Source organism: Perca flavescens, chromosome 14 (assembly GCF_004354835.1).
Source record: "Perca flavescens isolate YP-PL-M2 chromosome 14, PFLA_1.0, whole genome shotgun sequence".
Taxonomy (NCBI): domain Eukaryota; kingdom Metazoa; phylum Chordata; class Actinopteri; order Perciformes; family Percidae; genus Perca; species Perca flavescens.
In genome coordinates this window covers 24,878,406-24,905,308 of record NC_041344.1, presented here as the reverse complement: position 1 = coordinate 24,905,308, position 26,903 = coordinate 24,878,406, and the positions used below count along the sequence as shown (strand labels likewise).

General features: G+C 40.8%; 2 protein-coding genes across 3 annotated transcripts in view; one reads left to right on the top strand and one right to left on the bottom strand.

Moving 5' to 3' along the window:
* The window catches only part of adcy2b (adenylate cyclase 2b (brain)), a 47,756-nt gene extending 32,578 nt beyond the window's left edge, over positions 1–15,178 (top strand). The window contains exons 17-26 of one of the 2 annotated variants that reach the window (XM_028597483.1): positions 2,244–2,381; positions 2,719–2,868; positions 4,411–4,595; positions 5,988–6,072; positions 8,961–9,119; positions 9,707–9,853; positions 10,590–10,697; positions 12,913–13,027; positions 14,033–14,157; positions 14,247–15,178. In XM_028597483.1, the coding sequence (XP_028453284.1) occupies positions 2,244–2,381; positions 2,719–2,868; positions 4,411–4,595; positions 5,988–6,072; positions 8,961–9,119; positions 9,707–9,853; positions 10,590–10,697; positions 12,913–13,027; positions 14,033–14,157; positions 14,247–14,399 (1,365 nt within the window). In that variant the 3' untranslated portion in view covers positions 14,400–15,178. Of the gene's footprint in view, positions 1–2,240; positions 2,382–2,718; positions 2,869–4,410; positions 4,596–5,987; positions 6,073–8,960; positions 9,120–9,706; positions 9,854–10,589; positions 10,698–12,912; positions 13,028–14,032; positions 14,158–14,246 lie in introns of both variants that reach the window. The other variant, XM_028597482.1, reaches the window with a different exon arrangement.
* Positions 15,179–16,550: 1,372 nt separating this feature from the next.
* Positions 16,551–20,980, bottom strand: cfap90 (cilia and flagella associated protein 90). The gene is made up of 3 exons (XM_028597976.1): positions 20,706–20,980; positions 20,138–20,254; positions 16,551–16,775 (listed from the first exon to the last, which is right to left on the bottom strand). The coding sequence occupies exons 1-3, from the start codon at positions 20,814–20,816 to the stop codon at positions 16,596–16,598; spliced, it is 408 nt and encodes a 135-aa protein (XP_028453777.1). The 5' UTR covers positions 20,817–20,980; the 3' UTR covers positions 16,551–16,595.
* Between the last annotated feature and the right edge of the window lie 5,923 nt (positions 20,981–26,903).

Sequence of the window (26,903 nt, the reverse complement as noted above, 5' to 3'; positions counted from 1 at the left end):
TTCCCTTCTACACACTCTTTAAAAACGAAACTTTTTAATCCAAGAACCATTTGAAATATGAAGTTGTAACTGATTCTTCTATAACAGCTACATAATTCAACAGTGACATGTCCTATAGGGGCACAGTTATCTCCTGTGTTTTGCTGACCAGATGTTTCCTACAGCATTATGCTGCAACTGTTGGAACTTTTATCAGTTGCATGCAGCCATTATATACAAGGTGTATATGAGCTGATCTACCCTTTGTTCTCCTTCATACAATAGTTCATTCATCAAGTCTCTTCTGTTGTTTGTTATCCAGCGTAAGTGCAGGGATGGGTGTTATTTACAATCTGTTGCTGCGTCCTGTCACAAGTATTTTATGGACAATCAATAAATGATGTCAACCCTAAGAGCCTATTTTATCTATTTCCCTTCCTCTTGCTTTTCAAGAGAGTATGATCACGCAGTAAGTGGGTCACTTTATTAATATAATATAAATCATAATTAAAGGGGGGGTTATCAATAACGTTGGGTCTGCCCTGACCCAGACACTGCTTCAACAAGAACAGACCATCAATTTAACACTCAACGTGTTCTCAATAAAAGTGGTTCACTGGTGAAAGAGCCCACAGTTGACTAATGAGAGGGCATGTCTAACATAATCTGTGTGTGTGTGTGTGTGTGTGTGTGTGTGTGTGTGTGTGTGTGTGTGTGTGTGTGTGTGTGTGTGTGTGTGTGTGTGTGTGTGTGCGCGCGCGCGCTCAACATCCATCCATTATTTTTTAATGGGACATATTAGTTAAACAACGTGCTCTGTTCATTTGTAAAAGAGAGCATTACATGGTTATTGTGATCAAACACGTTTCTTGGAAAATGTCTCTTTAAATCAAATGAGCTAAGCTGTTGCTAAGAAGAAAGCAAAACCGTAACCACTGGACAAATCTATTAGACCTAAAGAAAGAAAGAAAGAAAAAAAAACACACACACACACAGTCACTGGTTAACGACAGTAGGGAAGGAAACATAATTTCATGTCCTCATGAATCATTGCTCAATTTGGCAAACAAGTGTTCAGTGTTCATTTTTGTTCTCGGCGGACTACTCTAGTGTCACAAAACCAAAGACTCAATCCAAGTGTGAAAGCCCTGTTAGAGCTCATATTGAAGTATGAACATGCTGTCCTGAAAGGTAAGAAAAAAGAGAAAATTGTCACACTAATATAGTTGATAATAATTTAAAAAAGGAACAGGAAGGGACACAATATCAAGGATTAGACTCTAATGAAAGAAAGATGAGTTTCAGTCAAAACTCTTAAGTAAAAACAACGTTTTAGGTTTTTTCAACTAAACATAATTTCACTTCTCCACTTGACATGAATTCAGCCTCTCCTTTTCTTTCACATGAATTCATTTCCCTATGCAGCTGTGTGCATTAGATAACACTGAGTTCAGATGTAATTATTTCACTTCTCTAGTTGATTGTAAATGAAGCTTGTCCATGTTCTACATGTAAAGTATGAGGAGGAAGAATAAGAGGTTACACTATGATTTGTATAGGTATATTATCTTGATAGCCATCGCCCGGAGTCATTATCTTTTTTCGGGCTGTCCGTCCGTCTCATTCTCGTGAATGTGATATCTCGGAAACCCCAGGAGGGAATTTCTTCACATTTGGCACAGACTTCCACTTGGACTCAAGATGAGGATTAGAACTTGCTAGACAGTCACTTTGACCTCACATAACATATTTTTGGCCATAACTCAAGAATTCATATGCTAATTATGACAAAATGTCACACAAATGTCTAATAGGATAGAATGATGAAGTGATGGCATTTTATACCCTAAAGGTCACCACTGTGACATCATAATATTCTGCAAAAAATGCTTTTCAGGCCATTATTCAGCGCTTTAACTCAGGATCAAAAGGGGAGACATTTGGTCGGATACTTAATTGGTGACACTAATATTGAAACTGAGGTGATCGTACAGATCTTCTGTGCTGCCGGGTTGAAGATGTATGTGAATCATCCAAGTTTGTTGCCAAAACTTACACTTAATACCTCTTTATCAAATTCTTTCAAGCTCTTTACTTCATATATTATATAATATGAGTCTGGACAGACATGGATGTAAACTGCAACTTGACTGGTTGGCGGAGGCAGTTTGTTCAGCAGAGGGGAGTGCTTTGGGTCTATCCACTGCTTCTCCGCCTTTCTTCCTGTTGTAATTATTCCCTTTGATTCTTTGCGTTCTTAGCAGGGAAGGAAGGGGTCCTTCTGCTCTCTAACCTGGTTCCCCACTTCCTCCCGCATCATCGTCACCAATAATCCCTGGCTACGATTGGTCCTCACCATGACGACCACTGCTCTCATACTTGTGATGGCCGTCTTCAATATGGTGAGAAGCCAGTAACAAGTTAAAATGTTGTGGATGTGTTTTGTCCAGTGATGTGGAACGGTCTGGGTCACTGCAAGGTTAAACATCTCTTTAATTCATTGCTGTTTAATAATTATGACGCCAAATATAACACTTTCAATGGCGTTCATACCTGCATTATACAGTGCTGATGCATTAATTATAAAAGTTGCTAGTGATTCACACAGGAAACGTGTGTGCATGCTTGTTTGAAAATAGCTAATTATTGCCTTTAATTTTTTACTACCCTGTAAAGCAACTTGAATTGCCCTGGTGTATGAAATGTGCTATACAAATAAAGTTGCCTTGCCCTGCTTAGTTCTTCGTGGAGGAACCTGGAGGATCCATGGAGGACATCCTGACAACTACTTCACCTGAAGTTCTGATAACTACGCCTGTAAATCTGACTAATGACAGCCTCCTGGACTACCTGGAAGAGAACACAGGAGAAAACAAGTTTTATCTGCCAGTAAGTACAATAGGGAGAGGTCACTAGCATGGGCTGGGAAATGTAAAAGTCTAATTACTGGCCTCCAGTATCCAAAAAAACATATTAAATGAGTTGATAGGTATCTTATGGCGTTTTTCCGTTACATGGTACCTGCTCAACTCGCCTCGAAAAAGTCCCTGGTACTTGCCAACAGGTACTTTTTTTAGCATCACCTCCGTCGAGGTTCCAAGCGAGCTGAGGCGATACCAAAAGGTGACATGAAAACCTGCAGACTGAGAATCGTCACTAATCACTGCGTCCCATTACATGCTAGCGACAGACGTGGGTGTCCTGAACAAACCCGCCATTTTTAAATAGTTTAGCCAGCTGTGTTTTTTTTTTTTTTTTTTTTTTTTTGCTGCCGTCAGCTTCTTTTGAAACAAAATTTGTCTTCTGGCTGTGGCAATATGCTGTCAAAAACAACACACATTCAACGTTCTGTGTGTGTGTGTAGCGCATTGACATAGTGTAGCGTTAGGTCACGGCAGTTTCCTGTGGTGTCGCTATGACGACCAGCCACGCTCACCTCAGGCATGAGGTGGTACTAAATCTGCAGTGGAAAATGGAGGACGGGGCACCGCGGCCGAGTTAAGTAGAGTAGAGTCGAGCAGGGACCATGTAATGGAAAAACGCCATAAAACATCATATCTTAAACTGCTAAATTAAATAAGTAATCTAGCTTTCATTACAGCATTCACTGTAACATTCAGGAAAACTTTCCTCTTTAACTTTAAATACACATATTTTTGCTCACATTTTGGTGGGAACCATAGACTGAGATATTTCAGATTCACTTTTGGGAAGCTGTGAAGCTGTCCATCTTTATATACATCTCTCCTATAGGTCTTAAGTCCCGCCCCCTCTATGTTAGCGGATGTGATATGGGCCAAACAAAAAATAAATAAATGTAAAATACATTTTTCCCAAAGATGGTTTCTGTAATTTTAGGTAGTTCTTACCACGCTAATGTTTGTATTATTTTTAGTTATTTGATCCAATAAAAATGGGGTGAAAAGTCATGATTGACAGCTGTGATTGGTCGGGTGGGTGTATGGGCGGGACTTCAATATGCATTATTACAGTAAGAGGCAGCTGTGACAATGTTTTCCAGTTGCACAAGGAAACTTCTGTGTAACAGTTTCAAAACTGTAATGCTGATTGCATAATTTCACACCAAGAATAGAAGAAAAAATCACCCCAGACAAACCAAGATGTTTACTGTAATCATGAGTGGCGCCAGAAGATACACACATTTAGACACACAAACTAAATGTGCTTGTTGTATAAGAATATTGACATATTTTCATGATAGTATTCAAACTCTAGTTCTGTTCTTGTTTCCTAACTATGTTAAATGACTCACCACTGTTAGGGCGGCATGTTACACTGGACAAATAGAGATGCATTTCCATCTTATTACTTACATAAACATCGGGGTCATGTGTTGCTGAGCTCACACAGTGCTTTACCTCTGCAGAAAAGTTGTTTGGTTACCATGTTTCTTTCTTTCTCGGTCTCCAGTACTTCATCTACTGCTGTATACTGGGGCTGGTGTCGTGCTCAGTGTTCCTGAGGATCAACTACGAGCTGAAGATGGTGGTGATGCTGGTTGCCGTGGTGATCTACAACATCATCATCCTCCAGACACACGCCTCCCTGCTGGATGGATTTAGCAAAGCGCTGTACCCCACCGATACACTGGATAGGTACCTGCAAACTGTACACGCATGCACACACACACACACACACACACACACACACACACACACACACACACACACACACACACACACACTCACTCACTCTATCCCCCCTCTGACCCTGCAACCTGCCTGCATCAGTTGAGCAGAGCCTATTAAAAAGCCTAATGAGACTGGACCCAGGGACAGGTCCGCTGAGGTAGCAATATCCCATATGAATGTCGATCAAGTGTAACCCCTGGAGAGGGGGATGATGAGTGGCAGAATGAGATACAGCAGTTTGTGTTGATGGAGCTGAATTCATTTCTCGCATTTGAGTGACGGCTGGAGTCTCACTGCTGAAGAAATCCCATTATGCAAAAAGTTTTCAGAGCAGTACGAAAAAAGACTGGGGAAGAAATTCTTTTTTTCCAACTCGCTTTTGTTTCTCTTCCTCACCGTGGCTTTATTAGCATGAAGAGTGTACTGCTGTTGCCAAAGCACTGGGAAATATAAATAGAATTGTAAGCCAGCGCTAAATAAAAAAGCAAATCACTTTTGTGTCTTAACAAGCATCGATTTACAATGCAATACCTTAAAAGATAGGTTTGCATGGCATTAAGCTGTGTGTCCCGCTACAGTTTGGTGAACTGACGTCATATAAGTTCATTCTCTAATGTACACCGGTAATGTAAAAGCAAGGTGACACATGCCAACCATATGGTCTACTTGAGCAGTGCAAAAGGAATGAAAGCAAAAGATCTTGTAAGTAGAATCGTACAGGTGTTAGAGGAGTCTTCTTTTCAACATGCTTTTTGCATTTACATCACATCTACATAAATAAACAGACACAGGTAACTACGAAAAGATTTAAAAGACCGTACTGTACAAGTGATTTTCAGCATTTTTAAATCTGGGGAGACATTTCCTTCTGTTCATTAAAATACGGTACAGAGTAGATCAGTTTGGCAATCTATTCTAGTGAAATTAATGATTAATGTATGCTTCAATGTTAGGGATAATGATGCTCTGCCTTTAAAAATGAGTAGGCGGTTCACCAGTGGTGGCAGAAGAATTCAGACCTTTTACTTCAGTACAAGTAGCAATAATACAGTGTAGAAATATTCTGTCAAAACAAAAGCAAAACAAATTAATTCAAGCAATTTTAGTTTATGAAGTGAAAAAAGTGAAGAGGTCTGAATACTTTCTGAATGCACTGTATTTGTTTTTTATTAGTTTGAACAACAGTGGAACACAACACAGAGGAATATGTTTAATCAGGCACTGGCTACACAGACAATACATTTCACGTCATTGTTAGTTTAGTTTTTTTCAGGCATTTTGCTGACGTAATAATTGATATTTGTACTCTCTCTCTCTCTCTCTCTCTCTCTCTCTCTCTCTCCTCACTGTGTCCAGACCAGGAGTGTTGAAGGATCTAAAGACGATGGGCTCTGTGTCTCTGTTCATCTTCTTCATCACCCTACTGGTATTAGCCAGGCAGGTCAGTAGTCTTGTTAAACTGGCCAATCACAGTGACATAACTAGACATCTCTATGTAAGTTTAAGTTTAAGCCATTCAGCACCGTCACAGAATGTTGTTTTACTGAAATTCTCTGTATGAGGAGAGACTTGTGATCAAGACACTTAATACCAATGGAATTGATGACCTGCACTACTTTCCAGAACAAAACATGGAAGCGAGTGAACAAGGATTTGGCTCAAAATGCTCAAAGATCAAAATACTTGTTAAGACTGATATTTTGTAGCAGTGGAGCAGCCAGCCTGGCCCTTCATATGAGAGCTTAACTCAGCTGACACAGATTTGGTGTGTGTGTGTGTTTTATCTTTTCTTGGGGTACCATCTATCATCTCTGACCCCAAAACAGATGTTCTGTACAGAAAGACTCCCCCAAGAGCTTCTGTACCCAAAACTGGGGCTCCCCTGAGAGCCACAGTTGGTCCAAACAGTTCCATATGTTGTTCTCATTCTGGGTCACTGTCACCAGAAGGGAAGGAAGTATTTTGGAAACATAACTTTGCTGGGGTAAACTCTTTGTTGCTGTCATGTCTTATCAAGGTCTTTCAGGGGTAATTGGGGTCGTCTTTCCAGATGCTTTTCGAGGATAAATTACTGCAGCAAAATGCTTCATCAATTATCCTCAAAATAATTTTGGAAACAGGTCAAAAGGTGTTAGAAGTGGCGTCACCCGAAGCCCTCGACGCAGAAGTACGTAAGCCGGTGCCGGATATGAGGGCACAGTGCCAAGGGGCATCCATTTTTACATGTTTTTATCCTGCTATTAACAAATCTGCCTTGCAAAATTTTCATCGTCAAATCTAATGAGCCCATTTTTAGCCATTTAGTCAGAGGGAGGAGAAAGCAGGTTAGGAGAACGAATGCATCTGTAATTCATCCCTCAAGAACAGATGCACCATGGAGTAAAGCTCATTTACAGGCTTGTTGGCTGGTTTCTAAATGGCCTACTTTCTAGACTCCAGGATGTACTGAAGTTCCTCTCTCCACAACAGAAGCAAGTGCTCAAACTGTGCATACACATAATTATAAATACACAAATGCTTCAGACTAACTATCCTTTCTATCATACTGTATCTATACCGTATTTCTATCTCAGCCTCAGGCTATCAACACTTGAGCACAAGATCTCAGCACAGAGCAGTGTGGGCCTACTAAACTGACACCACTTTTATCTCAAGGGACAAACACTGAGTGCACACATACATCATCCAAACGGCTAACTGCACATATGAAATATATCTCACAGGAGATAGAAAGCGCTCCCACATACATCCATACACACGCTGTAGGGGCCAGCCCACAGGTAGCCTGGAGCTTTCAGATATACACCAGCATAATGATGGTGTGTTCAGGGGACCCCATCTGATGCACAAACACACACTCCTGGGATGTTTTGACCCCGATAGAAAGAAAACTCCCTCAAGCATGAATAACCCAAACATAAAAAATAAAAAGCGATGGCTACCTTTTATGCAAATTAGTTCTGTCAGCTTCCTAGTTCCTTGAGCAATGAGAGCAGAGCATCTCACACTGTTTCATCATCGTCTTTATCGGGACGTTTTCTATGAATACCAAGCGAGCCCTTTAGTTTCAGTTGGTTAGGTTTGCACTGAAATCCTGTACATTTTCCACTTAGTGGCAAATGATCAGAACATAATTCAGGTGGCCTATCTATGAGAATTGCTCTCATATCATAGGGTGACCAAACGTCCTCTTTTGCCCGGACATGTCCACTTTTTATGTACTGTCCGGATCGTCCGGGTGTTTTTTATAAAATTCATTCATGAATGAATTCATGAACTCTCTCATGAAAATGTCCGGTTTTCATTGTTTTTCATGGGACCATTAAGCCTGTACTTACATTGACTGGCGCACACAATACTACGGTACTTTGTTGTGTGATGTAATTCCAGAGAGGCTGCCTTGCGGGCGGCTCTGCGACGCGCACATACACAGGGACCCGAGCAGACAGCGGAGCAGCATTACACACAAAATGCCGAAGCGTTTCCTGCTAAAGATTTCCCACCGTGGTCAGAAAACACAGGGGAGACACTTTGTTTCTCTCACTGTGACTCTAGAGTCGTACTCGCTCGGCCGTCACTCTCTCACTTAATTCTCCCTCGCTCTATTACCCACTCCCCACACACACACACACACACACACACACATGCCGGCTCAACACACACACCAGCGCACAAGTATTAACATCAGGCTACGGCGAAATCTCTGCGTGGAGCCTGCGTAAAATCATAAAACAAGACTAGTGCAGCTTAACAGTTGAACTGCAAAAAGAAAATGTCCCACATACCGTCCCGGTCGGGACCGGACAAGTGGGAGGCGGAGTGCACCGTGTGCAAAGCTGGCACATATGTTTCAGTGTCTTTATTATTTATCTTATTACATTAAAAAGGTATTAAGAGATATTTTGTTGAAGCTGGATTTTCTAACACAGAAGAGGTCATATTTAGAACATTATTTCATATTATTATTTTGTTACAGGTTGTTACAGATTTTATTTTATTTTATTACAGAAGTTATTTTTTGCACCATTCAGGTATAATAAAGCATGTTCATTAACCGTTAATTGAATTTGTGTCTCGAGGCCGGGCCGAGTGTCCTCTTTTTTGGAAATCAAAATATGTTATATCATATCATGGACACATTTATGTAGCTGGAGGACTACTGTATAAGAGACAAATATCAGAATTTAATTATCGGTTTAAACTGACAACTTTTCAGTCTCTTTCCTTAAACTTGATGAAGGTTTTCCTCTCTGTGGCCTGTAGCTTTGGAGCAGAGTGCTAAGTGTGAATGACACAGGTTTCTCTTTACTCTGTGTCCTCCTGTAACAGAATGAATATTACTGTAGGTTGGACTTCCTGTGGAGGGACAAGTTCAAGAGGGAGTGTGAGGAGATCGAAACCATGGAGAACCTCAACCGGGTTCTGCTTGAGAACGTTTTACCTGCCCACGTCGCCGAACACTTCCTGGGACGCAACTGGAAAAATGAGGTGAAATCCCAAGAAAAATGACTTACTATATTTATGTTGGTGTTGTGGTACTTAGGTGTAAGGGGGTGTGTATTTCCCAAACTGTCAAACTATTGCTTTGAATGTATGAGATTGGATCTACATTATCTGAATGTGCTGTCACATTTTCTTTTTTAATCAGCATATTATTTTGTAACCTGTTGTATGCATCATTCCCAGTATAGTTTCATATTTTCTTTTCATTTTCTTTGTTTCCCTCTTCATGGTTTGCTGCTGTTGCATGCTGCCCCTGCATGCATGCTTTACTCTTACATTTTTGGTTCACTTGCTACCCTCATTAGTCATTAGTTCTTCTGTCTTTCCTGTGATGAATGCTTGTTAGTATTTTTGCTGCGGCAGTGACCCAGTGTCCCAACAGAGGTGATTAGTTTCATTTTATTTATTCAAAGAGTCCGTGGCATTGATCTGTGTTAGGTATTCAGCTCATAAATCTTCTTTCTGTGGTTGGGACTCATTGACACCACGGGCTATTTGTCTTTAACTCTCTTTCACCGTTGCTCGATCAATACAACACATCCAGCTGTTATCTTCTTCTCGCTTGTTATCAGGACCTTTATCATCAGTCGTACGAGTCGGTGTGTGTGATGTTCGCCTCCATCCCAGACTTCAAAGAGTTTTATACTGAGTCTGATGTCAATAAGGAAGGACTGGAGTGCCTCCGTCTTCTCAACGAGATCATAGCGGACTTTGATGAGGTAAACTCCTCTCACGCTGATCATCCTGCTTTTTATGGTGCTTTTCCATTACATGGTACCTGCTCGACTCTACTCGACTCTACTCGCCTCGACTCGCTGTGCGTCCGTTTTCCATTGCAGATTTTAGTATTGCCTCAGCGTGGCTGGTCGTCATAGCGACTGCCGTGGGCGTGGCTTAGTAGCTTGCTTTTCCCATTGACATATCCCTGACGCATTTCCTGGTTCTCCGTCTCCGTAAACAACATGATATCAAAGAGATAGTTAACATTTACTGCTCCAGATTTCCCACCATGGTCACATATATATGACTCTAGAGTCGCTACTCGCTGCGGAGATAATCGCCGTCACTCTCTCACTTCTCCCTCGCTCACTAGCTCCCCACACACACACACATACGGCGACTCGACACACACACATCACACATGCACACACCAGCGCACCAGTATAACCATCAGGCCACTTGTATGCTACGGAGAAAGCTCTGCGTGGAGCCTCTGGCAGCAAAAAAACACCGCTGGCTAAACTATTTAAAAATGCCGTAGAGTCGAGGCGAGGCGAGTAGGTACCATGTAATGGAAAAGCGCCATTAGAGAAGCAGCCACACTGGGTGATTAACGCTCTGAAGTAATAGAAGAAGCAGGCAAAAGTACCAGCAGTGTACCAGGAAGCTAGTTTTATTTCCTACTCCTGTGTATGTCATGTTATGAACTGTATTCTTTTTTTTGTGTGTCTCCAGCTGCTGTCCAAACCTAAGTTCAGCGGGGTGGAGAAGATAAAGACCATTGGTAGCACCTACATGGCTGCAACGGGGCTCAATGTGACACCAGGACCAGAGTGTGCACAGGTACACACACGGGGCCCTGTCTTGCACCCGGTGCAGCTCGGCGCAAATGCCCGACGCAAGTGTCTTTGCTAGTTTAAGACCGACGCAGTTTCCCGTCCAGCGCCCGCGTCATTTAAATGGAAAATACACCTGCGCCCATGGGCGTGCTGGTCTTACAGGGAGGTGTGTTCAGGTGCATTCTTGGCGTATTGCTATCTTGAGGCAGCGGGAAGTGATCGCGCCATTGACCAACAAAAACCTGGTCTAAAGTCAATAGCGCAGCATTTCATTTTTATTTTACAGCCCAGTCTCATGGCAGTTTGTGATATGGTCACGTTATGGAATCTATTGAAGCAATGTATTTCAATGGGAAGCATATTTCGTGATCACAGAACGATGACGGTAGCAAGTAGTATTGATAAGGCGAAAGTCTGCGCAGGCAGGTTGGTCGGGGTGGTGGATGGGTCAAACAACACAGGACTTTTACCCCGGAGACCGGGGGTCACGTCCCGCGTGTTGCAGTTCCTTTCCTCGCTATTCTCTTATCGGCGCGTCCCGTGTGTGACCTTTCCCCGTTCTTCTTTTCCTAACCACAACCGTCCCGTTGTTGTGGCGTTTCATTTCCCCGTTGTTGTGTTCCCCCTGCGCCCGGGGATCGCGTCCCGCGAGTGGCGGCCCGTCCCGTTGTTGTGGCCGGTGTGTGGCGCCTCATTTCCCCGTTGTTGCGTCCCCCGAGAGCAGGTTCGAAAATCGTGACCCGTACACGTAATAAACGTCAAAATCGTGACCTGTACACAAATCAATAAATCAAAATAACGTGACTATTTCACGACCTGGCGTGAGACCAGGTTGTATTTTAACATGCGCCCTAGACTTATACACAGCGCGCTAGGGCTGTCCTCGACTAAAGAAATTCTTAGTCGACTAACACTTATACGATTTTGTCAACTAATCGATTAGTTGATTTAATTGACAGAGCTGTGCGCTTTGAGAGGTGGTTAAGACTAGAAAAGCACAATATAAATGTAGTTAATTAACCATCTGTAAAACTGAGTTTCTCCACAATTAATACTGCAAAAGCACCACTTTAAATTTTGTGTTTACCATAAATGTGCTCAGAAGTTTCTTGGAAATAAGTAATTAAGCATGAATAAGCATAAAAAATGACTAATCAACTAAAGAAATCTTAGTCGACTAAGACCAAATGACCGATTAGTCGACTAATCGACTAAGAGGTGGCAGCCCTACAGCGCGCACACACTATGCTTGTTACACACACAGGGAAGCGCAGCAGCACACAAACATTCAAAAGATTACAAATAAAAATATTATGGTGCAAACCCGCCATCATAATAGCAATGCACCAGGCTTTTAAAGGGAATGGGAGATGACCCTGTGATTGGTTTATTACATGTTACGCCCAGAACACACCTAGGAATTAATGAAGACACTAAGTACAACCCTTATGAACCATGCGCCCGGCGCACGAACCCTTTATTCCGCCGGCAAACTAGCAAAAGTGGATTTGGACCCTCCCTAAATGCACCTACACCAAGCACTTCACGTTGTGCGCTTAGATCGTTAAAATAGGGCCCATGCCCTTATAGTCACACACGTGCACACACTGACATTGCATGGCCTCGACGCAGTGAGTGGACACATATGGACACAGAGGGACACACTGACATTGAGGTTAAAGCTCCTGCTGTCCAGCTTTCAGCTGAGCTCATATTTGTAACATGAGACCAGGCAAAGAACAAGAGCTTTTTGCACATGGTCACCTCAATTCAGAGTGCCAAAACCGTTTTGGCAGCTTGAGCTCACATTCAATATTTCCTGTCATTTTTCATTTATGGCAACCAAACACAATAAAACGTAAGCATCAAAGTATTTATTGCTGTCCAAATACGTTCGGAAGCTTTGTGTGGGTTGCTCCTTAAAATATGCTACACATAACATTCAAGCATCAGTGATTCATTACACTACACTCATTGGAATACATCTCTGTAGTCGCTGGAAGCAAATGAGATCATCACGCAGAAATGTAGCAACATATTGTTTAAAAAAAACAAAAAGATAATAAAAAAAATCTCCCCGACAGCGAATCTGCTTTATTGACCGAAATCCCACCCTTCCTTAGTTACTGTCGCTATGCCTGTCATGCTTTCCAGTCCATCACGACACATGGTTCAGATAGCACCTTTTACTTGTTTTCTCCCCTCTGCATTTCCCTCAGGAACATGACAGACAGTACATGCACATTGGCACCATGGTGGAGTTTGCCTTTGCTCTTGTGGGGAAGCTAGATGTCATCAACAAACACTCCTTCAATGACTTCAGACTCCGAATTGGTGAGAACGTTTCTTCACAGCATGAATGTGTTTTTTTTGTTTTGTTTTTTTCTCCTGTTTGAGAGCAAAGGTTAAACCTAATGATATGTGATTATGCAGGAGAATCAGCCATGTCATTTGTGATTTGGTATGGATTTCTGTTTCACCATCGTACGTTCATTTTCTATGAATACCAAGCGAGCCCTTTAGTTTCAGTTGGTTAGGGTTTGCCCTGAAATCCTGTACATTTTCCACTTAGTGGCAAATGATCAGAACAGAATTCAGGTGGCCTATCTATGAGAATTGCTCTCATATCATGGACACATTTGTGTGGCTGGAGGACTACTGTATAAGAGACAAATATCAGAATTTAACTGTTGGTTTAAACTGACAATTTTTCAGTCTCTTTCCTTAAACTTGATGAAGGTTTACTTCTCTGTGGCCTGTAGCTTTGGACAGTCCCTCCAGAAAAACGCGATTATGCGATCGCATAATTCAATGTATAATCGGCCAAAGTCTGCATATTTGTGTTGCGGCCGCATTTTTTTCAAATACGCCGCACTTTCGCTGAATAAATTGCTGATTTCCACGTAAAATATGCGGGGCTTGCATGATTTCATAATCCCCGCATTTTTGTTGCAAAAAAAGTCCCATATATCTTAGCAGAAAGTTGAAAAATGTTGCGTTTACTTCACACAAGAGCAGCCATTTCCCCCTGTTGCCATGGGAACGTTATTAAGTGACGAAATTACGCGATGTGAACATCATCGAAAAGCAGGGTGTTGGGGGAATCACTTTTTTTTCTTTTTCATCAAACCGCAGTTTTTGCAAGTTCCCGCAATTTCATCGCATAAAACTGCATAAATATCAGGTACATTCCATCGCATTACTTAAGAAAACGTGCCGCATAATCAAGGATTTTTTGCCCGCAACAATCACAAAAAAACTCTGTGGAGGGACAAGTTCAAGAGGGAGTGTGAGGAGAGCGAAACCATGTAATTTGTGATTTGGTATTTTTTGCTACAGGTATCAACCATGGGCCAGTGATTGCAGGGGTTATCGGGGCCCAGAAACCTCAGTATGACATCTGGGGAAACAGTGTGAATGTGGCCAGTAGGATGGAGACCACGGGGGTACTGGGAAAAATACAGGTGGGACGTCTTACAAAATACAGACTGTGCATGTCTTCCAGCGTGCTAGTGAACTTCTTATTCTAGTGGTGTTTCTTTGTCTTGTACAGGTAACAGAGGAGACGCGTCATATCTTATCAACACTAGGGTACATGTGTTCATGTCGCGGCATCATTAACGTGAAGGGCAAAGGAGAGCTGAAGACTTACTTTGTTCACACCGAGATGACCCGATCTCTGTCACAAGGGACTGTGATGCCTTGAGCATGCCACGCTCACCGAACAAATAAGACTTGTGAACACAGTCTCACACACACAAAGTGGCCGTCTAAGTGATTTGTCATGCTCCATAACTAAAACCCATTACCAGCAGCCTGCAGCACAACGGATAGACGATTGTTAAGAAGCAGTTTTGTCCTCAGCAACACATCGTAGAGCAGGGCCGAGGTGCACCGCCACGGTCCTTCAGCGCTGCACTCTGGGTGGTTTTCACCTCTCAAGTCTAACAAGGACTCTGCTCCGAGGAGTTCCTTCACCGTCTAAAGGAGTGCCTGACTAAAGAGAGGTTTGCCAAAATAGTGCAGCTCTCCTCTTGAGGACCGCAGTCACCCATCTGTACAATAGTAGTGGTGTGGAGCTAATTACCCGTGCTGGTGTTGCAGTGCTTCAGAGCCTTATAAATGAGCAAACTGAGCTGCCTGCCAAGCTGTGTTTTTTGTTTTTTTTAATGTGCCTGGTTGGCACTGTGAACCGATACGTTCCATTTTATTCCACGTGAATGTCACAATAGTTTATTGTCATATAGAGAGCAGTGAGGTGCCAGCAAATCGCCAGTGTGATGGGTAGTTTGCCAAAACCTGTGAATTGTATTTATAGCTTTAGAGCTGCGTCTGTATCCCAATGAAGAGTCGGTGGACTCGGGGGCTCAAGGATTATTATTTTATTTTTTTTTATAATTTCATCTGAAACCAAACCAACAGCAATGTGTGTAAATGTCCACTGCAATCCTTTTGTTATTCATTAAACATTTGTACATAAATTGACGTCCTGTGTCTGTTTTGCTTTAAACACAGCAGCAGTGCAGCAGGAAAGACTCATCACAGTACAAACATTCATACAATGATTAGAGACAATACAGCTTTTCATTTGGAATATGTATTTATTGTATCAAACATCAAACATGCCAGAATGCATTAGTAATACTGGTCACTATTTTTACAGTAGCTCTAATAACAATCTTTAACAGTATATGATCTTTTTTAAAGCAATAGAGAGAATATTTGTGAGGAAGCAAATTCCTCTAAGCGTATTTCTCAAAATGTCGAACAATTCCCTTAAATATATATCACATGATGGTATACCCTCTGGCTTACAAATACCAATTGTCACTGTTAACACTTCTGAATCTCTGAGCATGAATCTGCCGTTTGAGGTGTGAAACCATTGTTTTAGACAGGCTTTTGTGACCACATACTAATTTAGAAGACATTTGCATTTTACTCAGCTATTTTTCTTTTTTTCCCTTTCACCTTCTGCATTAGCTCCTAATCCTCTTAAATAAACACTGCAGTATGAACACCAACAAACAGATTCAAATACTGTATAATTTCCAAGAATAAATGGTCTATTTCTGCCAGAGTACAAAGGCAGAAGCAAATGAGAGATGTCTGTGCTAAAAACAAATCCTATTATGTAGGAGTCTCAGTTGCGTGGGTTCAGAATTTATACGAAAAAAGAATCCAAGTACTTGCAAATCAAAGAGGTAAGTGATGCGGAGAAAGAAGTGTATTTACATAAAGCAGGGGTAACAAAAAAAATTAACTGCCAAGGGAGATCAAGTACAGACGGCGTGTATGAAGGATTGGGTGTTTGGTTGAAGCAACTCTGTAACTTCTGCAGTTTATGTAAATTAATCTTAGTCTCGCTTTCAGTAGTAAGTGGTAGGCTCAATAGAGAAGGCAGTATGGAAGTCAGTTTAAGATTTCACATTAGGCCTGTCATCTAGAACATTCATTCTCTTAATAAATGCAACCATTATACTGAAGGCAGAAATATGAACACCAAGACTGATCTTTGATATAATGTGCAATATCCAGCTGCAATAACTGGAACACATTGTTGGACTGTCTGTATCACCTGCACCTTTAAATAATAACGCTCATACTGATGGAGTGATTTCAGCCATAGAAAATGTAGCTGAGCTTCCTGGAAAATGTCACCGTCTTCATATTTTGATGTATTCTTTAAGGTCTTTTGACAGATAATATTTAATACTTTATATACTTAAAATAACAATTTGTCTTGCTAATGATGACTAACTAGAATTCAATAATATACCATAATCAAACGGCATCTGATTAAACAATGGTTGAAATGTTTTAGTTTTTTTACTGTGGACCCATCAAGTACAATCTGCACACTACAACACTAGTTTATTCTTTTCACAGTGAGAACAAACACTCAATCAGGGACCACTGATCCGTATCCTTCTGCCACATTCCAGACGATTCCATTTTTCTTGAAAAAGTCCGCTTTTATGCAAGCCACGCGCGAGTGCTGCCGGCTTGTTTGGTAGGTGAGGGGAACAGGATGGCGGCCATATTCTGCAGAGGTGCGCACCGGTATGGCTCTGGACTTCTCCTGGGGTTGAGCAGGACAACAAAGGCAAAGAGATACAGAATAAATAAATAAATAAATCAGGACTAGCCATTATCCTGTGTTTTGGTTGAACGATTTGGGGGAAATAGCCAATAGATTTCTTTTCACAGAAGACATTTTGACATGCATAACAATTCAATAACATTGATAATGGTTGCAATTCCTGTTACAGTATGTGCGTCAGTTCTGGAGTCCAGGTATTGTGCATGATCGCTAACTACATGGAACTTACAACACCTACATGGAACCATACCATCGATGCAGAACTGAGGTAAAAAAAAAAAGATTGTTACCCCCTCTCTGCCATGTAATTTGTGATTGGGTATGGATTTCTGTTTCATCATCGTCTTTATAATATATAAATAATGTTGTCTCTTCTACGTGTGTTAGGGTACAATATTGGTAGGAGTGAAAATTAACAAATTAAATTAATAGCTTACACCACAATATTATATTAGGAAAAGTACATGTATCCCAATGTGGCCCAGGGCAGCAGTGTGTCTCACTGACAGCTTTTCCAACCCACTTTTGAACTCTGGCAGCCTCTGACTTTAGGGAGGTCAGGCTAACTATCTGCAGAGCAGACAGCAACTGCTTCTGGCTGCGGCAGACTCACTGGTAGCTTTTCTATTAGCATAAGCCTTATGTCCTTAATGAAAAAAAAACACTGCCATTATCCTCTGAATGGTTTATACAATAAAATGATTTTAATTCACATTCGAATGTGAATCTTGGCCCAGAAACGTTGTAATTCAGCAGGAGCTGTCACAAATGCTGACAGCCAACTGCTCAACTCGCTGTAATTACAAGCTCAGCAGAGTGTGGAGCTGCTTTGTTCACCACCCTCTCTGCTTTCAGTGACCCAGAAACTCACTCAGTGAGCTAGTTTTCTCGACATGAATAATTCCTCCATGGAGATGAAATGGCTTCAAAAGGAGCCACAAAACAATGTCATAAAACTAAGATGTCAATATATGTCAGTTACCACGTGGTTAAAAAAATAAATAAAAAAATGAACAGACTTATAAATATGGAACATTTTTAAATGTATGCTCTTTTAGAACGAATTCTCATAATATCTTGACATTTCCATCTACTCCAAAGGCCATATTGCCAACATCATCTAAAGCTTCTGTTTGCAAGTTGCAAATGCCTATAATGTACCGGTCTGTGTGCCGAGTGTGTAGGTGGTCAGAGCTGCAGGCACTGCCCACTGACGTCAATACTGGAGAAGAAGTAACGAACTGTAATTCATAAGTTTAAAAGAAAATAAATCACGGGCGCCTGGGTAGCTCACCTGGAAGAGCGGGCACCCATATGCAGAGGAGGCTCAGTCCTCAACGCAGTGGCTCAGGGTTTGAGTGCTGCATTTCTTCCCCCTCTCTCTCTCCTGCCCCCTTTCCTTACAGTCTTCCTGTCTATTAAAGGCTAAAATGGCCAAAAAAACTTATATAATAAATCATGCAGCCCTTTTCAACATTTTACCTCCAGTGGGGAACACAATTTCAAAGTTATCCCTGATAGGATGGTACCATTGAGTCAATGGTGGGTCAAGTCAAAAGGAAGGAAGTTTTTTTAATTAACGTGTGTGGGTTACATGTCTGTGTATTTCAATATGTCAGATTTTAACGATTAATCACTATAAATAGTAGTATTAATTAATATGACAAGCCTATCATTTCTGAAGGTGATTTAAAGATGTACACAGTTCTTTTTGGTGAGTTTACATTAAAGTGCTCATATTATGCTTTTTGGCTTTCCCCTTTCCTTTATTGTGTTATATATATTTTTTGTGCACGTTATAGGTTTACAAAGTGAAAAAGCCCAAAGTCCACCCCCAAAGGGACTTACCATCTCCAACAGAAAACACTGTTCACAAACTGCTCCAAACAGCTCTATTGTAGTCCAGCCTTTACTTCAGAGACAAATGTGTGTCACTTTGTAACACACGTTATAATGCTCGCCTAGCTGCTCATACTCTGCTTCTGACTGGCTAGTAGTCCTTACCTAGCTACTGCGCATGTGCGACTCCCAACAAAGATGGAACAGAAGTGAGATGCCTCACTCTGTAGCTAAAACAGAGAGCTCAACACACAGGGTGAAAAGAGGAGCTGCAGCAATGTGCAGTACAACAAAAACATGGTGTTTTTTGATGAACCTGAAAATGAACATAATATGAGCACTTGAATTAATCTGTACAAGTGAAAGATTGAGCATTTGTAGCAGTTCTACGGCTGGATTGTTTCTTTTACTATAACATTACCTGGTTTGTGTAGTGAATTGGCGTTGTAGATGTAGTAACATTTATCAAATAAATAAAATTAGACTAAAGCCACACTGTGATTATTGTTTTTGTTTTATGTTGATCTATAATAGACTTCAGCTCTGATCAAGATTACATTTAGTTTGGATTTTAGGTGCTACAGTATAATCGAAAGAAGAAAAAAAAAGAGAAAATAAAATAAAATCCAGGACAGAGTTTGGATTACTAAAGGATATAAATTATGTCAGATCCATGATTTTTATAACATAGCCTACAAAACAAGTATAAATTTAGAGTCCATTTCCCACAATTCCTAATGTTAGGTTGTAAAAAGTTAAAACCATGCTTATGTTTTATGTTTTAAATAATAAATTGTATGCTGCAGTCAGGTTATGAAAATAGGAATGGAATCTAGAATGACTAGCCTACTAAGGTAAAAACAGCTGGTTATTTCTCTCCCCCTCTCTTCCTGTCTTTGGTTAAATTGATTAGGTTAAAACCAACTATTAACATACGAAGAGAAACGTCTCTTTGAGTCTCCAACCTCCTGGTGCCAAGTCTGGGTTAGAACAAAGGAAATGCAAACTCTGTAAACTTGAATATAATCAGCACTAAATGATAATCAACCTTAGTCTGTGACCTGGAGTAAACCTAAAATCAGAGGTGTGTCCTTAATCAGAGACCCACAATTCCACAGGAAACCGAGGTGAATTCGGGACTTCAATCTGTGACCCCGCAAGGGAAGCAGTTGGAGTCCGCTGTTTACAGCATATTGTTTTGTCATGTCGCATGGATGCAATCTGTGTCCCAACAAGGGGAAGCATGTTTTGCAGTCTGCTGCTGGCAGTGTTTTATGTTTGATTGTGTTTTGACTGTCGTTTTCATGTAGTTTCATTAAACCCTTTGCTTAACTTTCAATTCGACCCCAGCCTCTCCTCCTTCCTCCAGAAATCAGAAGGAACACGTCTTTTGATATTTCTTAACACTAACGAGTCTAATATCTTGCTGAGGCTAGGCTAGCCACACTTTCTCACATTCATTCAACTCAAGTCTGAGCTCATCCAAAGAGTGGTCACTATACCTCCTCGTTTATGTCCAGTCCTCTTCCTTTAAAGTGTTTTCTGTCATCTCGGTGCAGTCTCATGTCATAACCCTCTTCCTGTTGGAACACTTGGTCGTACGTGAACACTTCTGGGGCCTACCGATGGAGAGACAGCGGACCAGTGTTTATCATTCAAAGTCTGTCCTTAAACAGAAAGGGGGGGGGGGGGGGGGTCATTGTGCGCCACTTTGGGGAAGGTGCAGGAGGTAGAAGGCGATAATCACAACAAGCTCTTCTTCAAAGTGGATCACAAGAAAACAAACAGCAGTGGATCAGTCACCAGTGGCATTTAAGGTCATCGTTTAGAAACACTTGCATGATATTAGTGTAATATCATTGTAGGACAAATATGACAATGACTTTAATGAGACTCTGTGGCCGGTGGGATTTCCTATTTGAACATATTTTCTGCTGTGCTACTGTCACAGTATGATTAATCTAAATAAGTATTTCTAACTAGCTAGCTAGCTGCCTAGCTTTAGCGGTGAGATTGTTTTAGCACAGCCGGCGGTGGCAATAAAGTATCAAACAGCAACACGTTATTTACCTTGGAGCCTTTGTTAAAGTACGACATGTCTTCCTTTCGTCGTGGTGGGACGTAACTAAATGCAGACAGTATAGAAAGCGGTTTGGTTTGTGCCTCGAGTAATACGTCCATCGTCTTGGCTAAAACCACTCAGTGAAGGTAAGGTAAAAGCTAAGTTACATTAGCTAAAAGTTTGATAAAACCTCCGAAAACTGAAAACCCAGGCTTGTATACGCAGAACGCTGGCCTGGCGTTTGGTTGCTAGGATACCGATTGTTTCAACTGGTGTCTACGTGCAACGTTCACAGGCTCTTTCTTTTGGGTGTACTTTAGAGAGTCAAGGTGCTATAACATGTGCTGTTTCGCTTCGAAGAGCTATGTCAACTAACTCAAATGCCTTTCTTTATGGCCTATATGCCTAATAATACCAGTGTCTTCTAAACAAAGTTGTTATACTGGTATGTAATAATGTTATTATTTTATTATACCAGTGTGACGCATTTAGATGTAGCCTACGTTGCTACCTAACTAAGCTTTGAGGGAACATTAGCCTCCTGACTGGTTTTTATCCTCTGAACAGGCCACATCATTTCTGCTCACTTCTATTGTTTGAAATGATCAAATTTCAACTGATTTAGCTGAAAGCCACAATTCACTATATGACCTGGTGGGAAATCGTTACTAATGTACCCTTTTTGTGGAGACCCAGAGCTATTTTTGCTGCAGGAAAATAACAAGGGGCTTATTAAGTTAATTGTTGGAACTGTCTCACTTTTACCATCAATTATTGATAAAACTTCCATTTTCCGTTCACTTGACAACTTAGGGAGGCTTATAAGATGATTCCTACATTCCAATTAACCTATGGCTTATGGAACTGGTTTAAGAGTTACTGTATCACAACCCTGATCCCTATAGTTCTTTATGTGCCTATTTTTTTTATTGTTGTATCTTTAACTAAAGTTAAACAGGCTGGCAGTAGCGGGTGTATTTAAGCGAATGTATTTACAGATCGGCCTGTCTCCCACCTATATCCCTTACTTATATCATAGTTACAGTCAGAATGCTGCTATTAAAGGAAAATATGCATTGCAACCCATGCATTGTCTGTTAGCTGATACACTTTTGAATTATTGCTACGAGATTGTTGAGTGTCAACAATGGATTGAAAATGCAGTGACAGCACATTGTTGCACAGTTGCACCAGTGTCTCCCTTTATGCTGATAGCACTTGTCAATTCAAGGTCCTTTGAAGGTCTTTCCCTGCATCTGCTGTGTGACTCTGGCAGCAGAATCAATTTATAACACTGGACAGACTATGCCTCAAGCACAGTGTGGAATATGTGGTTCAGCTATGGCTGACAAGAAAGTCCAATTGCTGGGGCTTCAGATAAACTGTAAATAACCTCCCAGTCCCTCAGCAGTCTGTAAAGATACAGATGGTGCACATCAAGTTAATCTTGGAAAATTGACCCCCGTATGGGGAGACAGCGAAAGTGGCTACAAAACAACTTCTGTAAAACCAATTTATTCGTAATGATGTATCCTTAAATTAATAGTTTTACATTTTGGGAACTGGTCTATTCGCTTTCATGCAAAAAGTTAGAGTAGAAGATTGAAATCTCTTTCATAGCTGTTAAATATAATGCTACAGCCAGGAGATAGTTAGCGTAGCTTGGGGGAAACAGCTTGCCCAGTAGCTCTGTCCGAGATTTAGTTTTTTGTGGGTTAGCTGCAGAATTTTTTTTTGACATGGCGCATAAACTTCATGGGGTCTCTGCTGGTTGCCTATAGCACTGGTTCCCAACCTTTTTTCCTTGGCGCCCCCCCTACTTATCTCTAAGAAAAGCTGAGGTGCTGGTGGGCTGATTTTGTTAACTTTGTTCAGAGCCATGCTAGAAGTTACCCCGTGTCGTCAGTCTTTATGCTAAGCTAAGCTAACCGGCTGCTGATTGTAGCTTCACATTTGAAAGAAAGACATGAGAGTGGTATTGATCTTTTCATATAACTCCTGGGCAAGAATGTGAATAAGTCTTTTTGATTATATTTTGAAAAAGAAAAACAACAGAATAGAATTGTGCACACTTTGATAGAACGGGGTGATGTGACTGAAAAATAATAATGCAAATAAATGTGTGGTAATTTTATTTTGTCGCACACAAAATAAGCACAAAAGAATTTTTAGAGGCTCTCACACACAGACACGCACACTTTAATCCATCACTGAGTGTGTGTGTGTGTGTGTTGAGTGATAGTGGCCTGAGAGGAAGCTTATATTGTCCACATAGTGGTTCAGTTAACCTCTTAGCTTTTTCCATTTAGAAGATTATGGCCATAGAGACATACCTTATCTTGTATGTGTGTGTGTGTGTGTGTATGGGTGCGTGTATATGTGTGTGTGTGTGTGTGTGTGTGTGTGTGTGTGTGTGTGTGTGTGTGTGTGTGTGTGTCAGTCAGCCAGTCCCACATGCTGTTATTGTTCTCTCCTTCCACATAATTACGATAGAGCAGGGGGTGGCAATAAGAGGACCCCTCACTGTGACAACACACACACACACACACACACACGCACATACACACACACACACACACACACACACACACATACACATACACATACACAGAACCACAATAGAAAGCCTTGAACCTCATTGACAGCAGGGGAGCACAGATTTTGATAAAACTGCCAAAGATTCAGCAGCGGAGTTCAAGAGGTTTCCAACAACAAGGGAGGGATAGAAGTACAGAAGGGATAGGCCTATGTGGACAAAGCGAGAGAGAGAGAGACAGAGTAAGGGATATGGGGCATGATCCCCACCTGCGTTCATTCATTTGAGAGGTTGTCTCAGAGCACAGGAGTAATTACTGCTGACATTTCAGAGGGATATTTGGCAGGAGTCACTGTGGAATTTCAAACCACCTGAGGGCAGTCATTCAATGGTCCTGAGTTACTAATGGGAGATTCCAGTGTCACTGAGCCTTGTTTTCATCTGTATATTCTCCACTGCTTCAGATGATTTTTTGTTAATATAGGATTGAATGTTAGCGTCTTCTTTGTATCATTCAAAGTAGCACCGAATATTTGAATGACAAAAAGTCCTCCTCATATGAAGCCAGGCACACAGCATCAGCTGATAATGAAGATTCCCTGCCCAAAGATCAGTGAATGATAAAAGTCATGCCTAATTGTAAACGACACAACCACTAATCCAACTAACCTGGACAACAAATTACTCACAAAATGCCAAGTGAAAAATAATGTCAACAGTCAGAAGGTATCCATGTACAACCAATACAACTTTATGGTGAAAAGCAACACAGTTTGACCAATACACTTCATCAGGGTTATTAAGGCCCTGAAAACCTATTTTCTGAATCAGCGTCTTCAATCAATCAATCAAAATTTATTTATATAGCACTTTACAAAACCAGCAGGTATCCAAAGTGCTTAACATCAGAAACACATGTCATACAATAGAGAGAATGAACATAGAAAACAGTAAAATAAGAAAAGGTTACACAGAAACAAAAGAATGAAATTGTCACACCACTGCTATGTATTAAAGGCCAGAGAGAACAGATACGTTTTGAGTTTGGACCTAAAAAGAGCTACATCTGTGATAGTGCGAATATCAGGGGGTAATTTGTTCCAGAGTCTCGGGGCAGCAACTGCCAAAGCCTGATCACCCCAATGTTTATACCTTGACCTAGGCACTTCTAAAACTCGCTGATTTGAAGAACGCAATGACCGGTTGTGCTCCCGCAAAGTTAAAATTTCAGACAAATACTCCGGGGCCAGACCATTTAAGGCCTTAAAAGCAAACAACAAAATCTTAAAATCTATTCTAAAACGCACAGGGAGCCAATGTAGAGTGTGGAGAACGGGAGTAATATGTGCACGTCTAGGTGTATTTGTTAAAAAGCGAGCAGCAGGATTTTGTACAAGTTGAAGACGTGAGATGGAGGTTTGATTCAGACCAATATAAAGAGCATTACAGTAATCCAATCTTGAACTGAGAAGAGCATGGATCGCCTTTTCTAGATCATGCCTGTTCAGGAAAGGCTTAACTTTAGCCAGGAGACGAAGCTGGAAAAAGCTCATTCTAACAACATTACTGATCTGTTTGTCAAATTTCATGCTGCAATCAAAAGTAACCCCCAAGTTTTTGACAGATGACCTAATGTAGGATGCCAGAGCTCCCAGATTCAAAGCTGGACCATCTTGCGTGGCTGAAGCTCTGAAAATAATACACTCCGTTTTATCTTCATTCAATTTAAGAAAGTAAGTCTTACTACTTACTTGATGTTTTATTGTTCGAAACAGTGACGTTTTATAAGCATTTTGTTCAAAAACTAATACATCTCATTCTTCCACTACCCAGCATTACGTAATATTCCTCTGTGGAGGACAGCCAGTTGATCACTAGTATCAGCCTCCCCTCTGCTGGGCAGGACAAGTAATACATCAGCACCGAGAAGAAACTTCATTTTCCGGACAAAACACCATACACAGTCAAAGCAATAAAACACATGATACTATGTGAATCTAAGAAGTCTTGATAAGCAGTGATGCCAATGAAATTAAATACAATTTCCTAAACTAAACTTTACGCTGTATTTTCATACTGAATCAGCACTGCGTATTGTGCTGAACACTAACTGCAAATAATACTTAGGAGCCTTATTTTAATTGGGACAACTTCTGCATGACAGCAGTGGCACAAGTAAAGACGATAAACTTCAGGGTATGTCAACAATATGTACAGTTTGCATCCCTGCCTTCTAAAAGCATCCTCTCAAATGCCATCACACAGTAAAGGGGGATATAAAAGTAGGAGATGTTTTCTAGTCGTACCAAATCAAACTACTACTACTAACTCAATGCAGTTGCTTTGAAGCAAGAAAAATAAATAACACGTTATTCCTTTTACAAATTAAAAGCTGAATTGATACGCAGTAAAAACGGAGCCTTGCTCAACTTAATACGCACAGCCTCACGTGGTCTGGTGCGGCCTGTAGCTTATGATAGCTAATGTTAGCTAACGTTAGCAACCTTCAGAGAGATATTGCTGTGTAACTGACATAGAGTTACTTTGCTAACTCAATGACTCTTCTCTAGTTGTGCTACTGTTATGTACTACTAGTTTAACATTTTTCCATAAGTGCCACTTGTGTCCACAGCGGCAGTTGTTATAAAGTTGAATAGTTTAACCATCAGTATGAACTAGCAAGAATTGATTAATTAATCATTATTACTTAGGCTACACTTAGCCTACTGTATAGGATTATCACAAGTCAGTTTAACTCAGCATTTTCTATATCTAATAAAATCTAATTATATATATATATATATATTCTATAAATCAATATCATAAATGTTGGGCTAATAAAATCTGCACAGAGAAAGGGTAACCTGACCTTAGATGGGTTTACCCGCTGCCTCACCTGGTTATATTTATATATAATATTTGTCAGTATTTATTCTCAGTAGGCCTACATTTTGACTTATCTTGTGATTTCTTGCTATATTGCCTTCATTCTTTTCTGATAAGTATTATTTTCTGTTGCTGCTACCATCTAATGTTCTCATGGGCATCTAATTCATGCTTTTGAAACATCTGATATTTCGATAATGGGTCCATTCAATGAAATCTTGTTGAGTGAGTTGTTTAGCTATAATGACTTGTGAGCATCCGTATCATTATGGTTGACTTATGGTTGAAAAAATGTTTTCCCCTCAAATAAAAATAAAATAAAGATTATTATTTTTTATTTTTTTTCAAACATTGGTATATAAATTATTAACCTGCATTGAAATATTGACAATGGGCTTCATAGGATTGGGCTGGTCTGCACTTCTCCACTGTCTGTATGAATATGTTAACAGCTACGAGATGTTGAGTCCCAGTTATAAAAGGACAATATAATGTCATCTCATCGATACATCCATCTAGTGTCTGTCTGCTACATTTCCGCAGCATTTAGTCAATATCAACTATCAACATTTTTACTGAATGGAAATCATTTGAAGCATAATGTGCAGTCTGTGTGTGTGTGTGTGTGTGTGTGTGTGTGTGTGTGTGTGTGTGTGTGTGTGTGTTACTTGTCAAAGCACTTTGAGCATGCAACCATGCTGTGATGCTCTCATTACTACCTTTGAGCTTCTGGTCAGTCCGAGAAAATATTTACTTGACATTAATTCAGGAGGGCCTGGGTGTC